The sequence below is a fragment of the Sinocyclocheilus anshuiensis genome, unplaced genomic scaffold (genome assembly GCF_001515605.1).
Source record: "Sinocyclocheilus anshuiensis isolate Anshui unplaced genomic scaffold, SAMN03320099.WGS_v1.1 scaffold426, whole genome shotgun sequence".
NCBI classification, from domain to species: Eukaryota; Metazoa; Chordata; class Actinopteri; order Cypriniformes; family Cyprinidae; genus Sinocyclocheilus; species Sinocyclocheilus anshuiensis.
The window spans coordinates 2,047,149-2,054,462 of NW_015542362.1; the positions used below are offsets into that span (position 1 = coordinate 2,047,149).

General features: G+C 37.2%; 1 protein-coding gene across 1 annotated transcript in view; it reads right to left on the reverse strand.

Moving 5' to 3' along the window:
* The window catches only part of LOC107691986 (leucine-rich repeat serine/threonine-protein kinase 1-like), a 106,188-nt gene that overhangs the window by 5,040 nt on the left and 93,834 nt on the right, over positions 1 to 7,314 (reverse strand). Inside the window, exon 30 of the mRNA XM_016490858.1 lies at positions 6,129 to 7,024. Within this exon, the coding sequence (XP_016346344.1) occupies positions 6,129 to 7,024 (896 nt within the window). The remainder of the gene's footprint in view (positions 1 to 6,128; positions 7,025 to 7,314) is intronic.

The following is a 7,314-nucleotide window of genomic DNA, read 5'->3' on the forward strand; positions in this document are numbered from 1 at the left end:
ATCACAAGTATGATGATGATCGGGTCAGTCGCACTGGTGCTCCTAAAAAAATGTTCAGTCGCACGCAGTAGTTTTCAGTCGCAAACGCCAAATGGTCGCACTGTAGAGCCCTGGTGTGTGTGTATGTGTGTGTGTGTGTGAGAGGGGAACAGGGTCACATCACAGGAGAGTGAACTGCCTGTCAGTGTTCATATTATATATATATAGAAAGCTGGTTACATTTTTAGTTGATAATATAATATTATAAAATTATTATAACTACTTTAAAAATACCACAAATAAACAAAGCTAGTAAAAAGTTTGTCGACAATATAATATTAAAGCTAAAATAAACCATACATTTAAAAATAAATAAAATAAATATCTGTAGCAAGTCAATTTTTTGGTTCAATACAAAAAAGGGATATTAACTAAATGAAAATAAATAAATTGCACAGTGTATGTTGCTTTATCAAGATTTACCGAGCATGTTTTAATTAAACAAAATCCATCCACATAAGTGCAGATTCCTGATCTGGTTCTGAATTTCCCATTCAACAAATATATGTCTGTATATCTATTTCTCCACCCTGGAGGAGTTACAGAACACAAAAAAGGGAGGAAACGAGGATACACTAATAAGGAATAAGGCAGTGAACAGGCCTCTGCCGCCGCTCTCATTTACATTGAGTTTCTCTGTCTGTTGAACAGCATCTCCCAAATGAATGAAATATATTTAAAGCCACTAAAAGTTCATTTTCAGGAACAAAAACTTTTAATCAGAGCCCCCAGACGTCTGACCAATTATTTTTCATAACTTTTCAAGTCATTTTTTTAACTCACAGAACAATATCTACACTGAAGATATTTCACTGAAGGTTGTTCAATTGGCTTAATTAAAATGAGCTAATGCAACAATTCTGAACTTAATTTTATTGCACTCAATCCACTTACATTTGCAAAACGAACGTCTGCTTAATCTGCACAACTGCATGAATAATTTTTGTCAGCATTAACTGATTTGTAGTTATAATAATAAACGCTGAACAATACCGTCTTCCGATTTATTCTTTTATTGTTTCGATGAATGCACACATCGCACACTGATACACAATAGCGAACTCTCGCGCTCATAAAAGAGATCTAACGAGAGATCTTAGAAGTAGCAGGAAGCTCCTTTTATAAATCATGTCCTTATGTTTCCCTTGAGCTCAACATGAGGCACCTGTGTGATCTGATTACTCTGCGGTGTCTAAGTCCAACGCCTCCTGAGACTCACATTATAATGCATTTATATTCATGAATAAAACATGGCCATTTTAATGCGCACTCCTGAAATAGCACTTCATTCTGCCCTTGATCCTGTGCTTAAACTCTCTTTAAACGAATGTTTAATTGATGCAGGACACGTCCCTTCGTTGCTCCTGGAACAATATTTATCATAGTCTGAAATCAATGACAGATCTAATTCTACATAAACAACTACAGTCAGACAGTTTTAGGCCCAAGCTAAGTTCAGAAGGACCTGCGTCAGCTGAGAAACTGCTATTGAGATGAAAGGACTGCAAACGCTAACCCAAACACTACTCTAATACCAGCGGTGACTGATGCATGTCCATGACACCTGCACGCACCAACGTTGGCTGTAAGCTGTCTAACATGCTTCCTTTACCTTTAAGTTTTAAAGTTGTCATGAAACTGAAGTTGCAACCAACTTTACTACTGTATTGAGACATATTTCCAAGTGAAACGGCTATGTAAACAAGAAAAGATTATGAGGTCTAAAAGATATATTACATTTCACTATAAGATAAAGTAATGTGCATTAAGAAAATATATAGGGTCAATACTGATTTTATACTGACTGTAACGTCAGAGATGTTGTGCTAACTGCTTGTAAGTTGTGCTCAAAGTTTGTCGTGCTTTCTGTTAGTTACACAATTAAACAGAAAAACTGTCAAAATTATCAGTACACAATCAACTAGTCATGAAAAGTACTGATTATAGCATTACATCTATTCCTGTTGCATTTGTATTTGTACTACTGTTCAAACGTTTTGAGTTAGTATGACTTAAAGAAATTAATACTTTTATTCAGCAAGGATGCATTAAATTGATCCAAAGTAACAGAGAAGACATTTATAATGTTACTGAAGATTTCTATTAAAAAAAAAATGCTGTTCTCTTGAACTTTTTATTAATCAAAGAAACATGAAAAAATGTTGGTTTCCACAGAAACATGAAGCAGCACACAACTGATAATAATAATGAGAAATGTTTCTTGAGCAGCAAATCAGCATATTAGACTGATTTCTGAGTGATCATGTGACACTGAAGACTGGAGTAATGATGCTGAAAATTCAGAGTTGCATCACAGGAATAAATTACATTTTGATATATATTCACATAGAAAATAGCTAGGCTATTTTAAATTGTAATACTATTTCACAATATTTCACAATACAGCCTGGAGCCAAACAGTAGAATTAGACTGATATAGATTTTTTATGACCAATACAGATACAGATTATTTGCAATAAAAAAAAAAAAAAAAAGCTTAATTATAAAGAAAAATATCAGTTAAAACCATTTATCGGTGGATCTGATATTATATAACTGATATCCAATTATGAAAAAAAGCTTAAATATTGGGAACAATATCAGTATAATCATTTATCGGTGGATCTGTTATTACAAAATTAATATCTGATAATGGAAAAATGCGTAAATATCGGTAAAATCTCAAAATAAGAGGCATTTTGAAATCAATATCGGATAACCGATATCTGATTATTGGAAAATGCTTAAATATAGGTAAAAATTCCAGTAAAACCAATTATCGGACGATCTCAAAATAACACATTTTGAAAACATAAATTCGTACCAACCCCAAATATATGAATGATAGAACACAATTTACTGGAAAAACAAACCTTTTATAAGATTATAAATGTTTTTCTGTCAGTTTTGATCAATATAATGCATCCTTTAAGAACAAGAGTATTAATATCGTTAAAAAAAAACTGAAAAGAAGCGTATGTAAACACTGATTATAATAGGTGCATTTTCAAGAGTTTTTAAAGTGCCCCTATTATGGATTTTTGAAACTTACCTTTCATGCAGTGTGTAACACAGCTCTAAGTTAAAACATATTGAAAACATCCTGCAAAGTTTTAAATCTGAAAGTGCACCATGTATAAAGTTATCGTCTCTCAAAAGAAAGAGTTGACTCTGAATCATTGAAACGAGTCGTTTTTAAAACGAATCCCAAGCCGTTTCATGTTGACGTCAACATGAAACATTAGCATATTGCCCACCCACTCGTTCGGTCTTTTCCGTTGGTCTGAATGAAAATGCAAATTCATTCTTTGCCACTAGGTGCTGCTTTTGGAGCGGTAAAAATAGCGGTTTCCCCAGTAACGCTGTACACAAACGCTGCTTTATCAGGCATTACAGGCAAGATGCAATGAAAATGAGACCAATCGGACCAATCACCGCAGATTAGCGTCACGCAAAGGAGGGGTTTAGAAAAATGAATTGTTGAACGAATCGTTTGGGAGTCGTTGAGCAAGGTAAAAATAAATGCATATTATAAGACAATAAAAGTGTTTTTTGACCTTGCATGCATGTCAACCTGTTGTTGGGGACTCCCAAAACCAAAATATGAACCTTTCTGTATGAAGATGTTCACAAGAAAATTTCCTCAGAGTGGTCCAGCAAATGTATATGCAGCCCTCAGGTATGGCACGTCTAACAACAACAGAAAAAAGGATACGAAAGTGTCTTTGAGCTCTTAATAACTTGTTCACTTGTCTCACAAGACAATCCCAATCCTTTTCCAACCCACTCACCCCTCTGGGGTCCATGTCTCATGAGAAGTCCTCCTGTGTATTCACTCTCCAGCTGATGTCATGACCAAGGACAATGTCACAGCCTATTAAAATTGTCCACACTGCTGGATCAGACTTCGTCTTCGCTTCATAAAAGAAGTAGGTGGAGAGGGAGAGATAGGGAGAGCAATCCCTTTATCCACACTGAAATGAAATTTAAACCCCTACTGTTTTATACCATGGAACGAACGTTAATGTGGATTCATTCTCTTTTGATTTTTCTCTTGTGTTTTAAATGAGATTACATGTCACAGCTTAAAAGTCTAGACAGAGGAATTTATATGGAGAAAGAGAATGTTCAGTGGTCACTTTGTATGTTAATTGGGATGTTTAATGGTTTGTTTCCTTAAAACTAAGCCATGTAACAGAAGATCTTGGTGATTTTTAAGAAAATGTTTGAACAGTTATGCTCTCTCAAGCAGAAATTCAAGAAAATGTATTGTCATCAACATAATACACATCAGTATCAAGACTACAGAAGAAAAGGGTCCTTGGTCAAAACTTTGGAAATGATGTACTCGTATAAATATTGCAGACAATATACACTACTGTTCAAATGTTAGGGGTCAGTAAGATTTATTTGTTTGTTTTTAAAGTAATTTTTACTTTTATTCAGCAAGTGACAGTAAAGACATTTATAATAAAAAAAAAATGCTGTTCTCTTGAACTTTTTATTAATCAAAGAAACATGAAAAAATGTTGGTTTCCACAGAAACATGAAGCAGCACACAACTGATAATAATAATGAGAAATGTTTCTTGAGCAGCAAATCAGCATATTAGACTGATTTCTGAGTGATCATGTGACACTGAAGACTGGAGTAATGATGCTGAAAATTCAGAGTTGCATCACAGGAATAAATTACATTTTGATATATATTCACATAGAAAATAGCTAGGCTATTTTAAATTGTAATACTATTTCACAATATTTCACAATACAGCCTGGAGCCAAACAGTAGAATTAGACTGATATAGATTTTTTATGACCAATACAGATACAGATTATTTGCAATAAAAAAAAAAAAAAAAAGCTTAATTATAAAGAAAAATATCAGTTAAAACCATTTATCGGTGGATCTGATATTATATAACTGATATCCAATTATGAAAAAAAGCTTAAATATTGGGAACAATATCAGTATAATCATTTATCGGTGGATCTGTTATTACAAAATTAATATCTGATAATGGAAAAATGCGTAAATATCGGTAAAATCTCAAAATAAGAGGCATTTTGAAATCAATATCGGATAACCGATATCTGATTATTGGAAAATGCTTAAATATAGGTAAAAATTCCAGTAAAACCAATTATCGGACGATCTCAAAATAACACATTTTGAAAACATAAATTCGTACCAACCCCAAATATATGAATGATAGAACACAATTTACTGGAAAAACAAACCTTTTATAAGATTATAAATGTTTTTCTGTCAGTTTTGATCAATATAATGCATCCTTTAAGAACAAGAGTATTAATATCGTTAAAAAAAAACTGAAAAGAAGCGTATGTAAACACTGATTATAATAGGTGCATTTTCAAGAGTTTTTAAAGTGCCCCTATTATGGATTTTTGAAACTTACCTTTCATGCAGTGTGTAACACAGCTCTAAGTTAAAACATATTGAAAACATCCTGCAAAGTTTTAAATCTGAAAGTGCACCATGTATAAAGTTATCGTCTCTCAAAAGAAAGAGTTGACTCTGAATCATTGAAACGAGTCGTTTTTAAAACGAATCCCAAGCCGTTTCATGTTGACGTCAACATGAAACATTAGCATATTGCCCACCCACTCGTTCGGTCTTTTCCGTTGGTCTGAATGAAAATGCAAATTCATTCTTTGCCACTAGGTGCTGCTTTTGGAGCGGTAAAAATAGCGGTTTCCCCGGTAATGCTGTAAACAAAGCAGCACTGCACTCACAAACACTGCTTTATCAGGCATCACAGGCATGATGAAAATGAGACCAATCTCATTGCAATGAGATTGGACCAATCGGACCAATCACCGCAGATTAGCGTCACGCAAAGGAGGGGTTTAGAAAAATGAATTGTTGAACGAATCGTTTGGGAGTCGTTGAGCAAGGTAAAAATAAATGCATATTATAAGACAATAAAAGTGTTTTTTGACCTTGCATGCATGTCAACCTGTTGTTGGGGACTCCCAAAACCAAAATATGAACCTTTCATTACCCATAATAGGGGCACTTTAAATGAAATAATAATTTATTAATTTTTTTATAATAATACGTCGTACCTAGGCACCCAGATGGTGCTGTTGACAGGAATGATGTTCAAGGCCTTCAGCTGCGCTGGTATGTGGCTTTGAGCCGCCAGTTCTGGATCTGTTGCGCTCCTGGATGGAAGTGCTTCCGCTGAAACCGGCTCGTCTGGCGGTCTGTCCGCCTCCTCGAAGTCCGTGGATAAAAGCATGCTGCTGGAGCTGGTCAGAGAGCTGAGGGCTCCCGAGCTGGAGCGCTCCACGTGAGGGAAATGGCCGATCTGATCCAGCTGCTCCGAGCTGAAGCCGGAGGACGTCATGGAGCAGTAATCCAGAGAGTCCTGCTGGCACAGGATCTGCGTTCCTGCGCCCTCGTGGTGCGTGACCGTTACCTTCAGTGGCTCCAGGGCGGCCGGAAGAGACTCTTCGTCGATGTCAGGATCAGGGGTCACAGGGGTCACGACCCCAGCCGGCCTCTGCACGGGGAAAACGTCCCGCAGCGGGTTGGCGTCGCTGCAGTTGTACGTAGCGCAGATCTGGTAGCTGGTGGCGTGATACATGAGGAGCGTGTTGGTGTGATCGTCCAGACACCAGACGGCCTCGTCGCTCCAGCAGCTGGCGGACGAGACCATACAGCGCACACAGGACGGCGGCAGATACGGCTCGAGGCGGCGGATGGGCTGGAGCGTCAGGCTGTCGATGACCAGCACGCCGGGGCCGTTGCTGTACCACACCTCTGACCCGGTGCACACCGGCACGATGCTGCGCACGGCATACGGACGCTGCCGAGGGTCCGAGTCCTCCATGTTCAGTAGATGCTTGTTGATCGTGTGCGAGCAGATGTAAGTCTCCCCCTCCACGGGCATGTCGTCCACCAGAGAGTAAACCACCACGAGACCGTCAGACATGCCAGCAAACACCTGCGGGAGAGACTGAAGCACAAGGGACGTAACGTAAATAAATGTTTGATATTACTGTTTATTATGTTATGTTACAATTTTTTCTTTAATACAATAATGCTTACTTAAAGGGTTAGTTCACCCAAAAATTCTCTCATTAATTACATACCCTCGTGTTGTTCGAAACCCGTAAGACCTTCGTTCATCTTCGGAACACAATTTAAGATATTTTTGATGAAATATGACGGCACAAAGAAAACAAAAATAACGACTTTATTCCACATTTTCTTCTCTACTGCGTCACTTGTGGACGCGCCGTCACG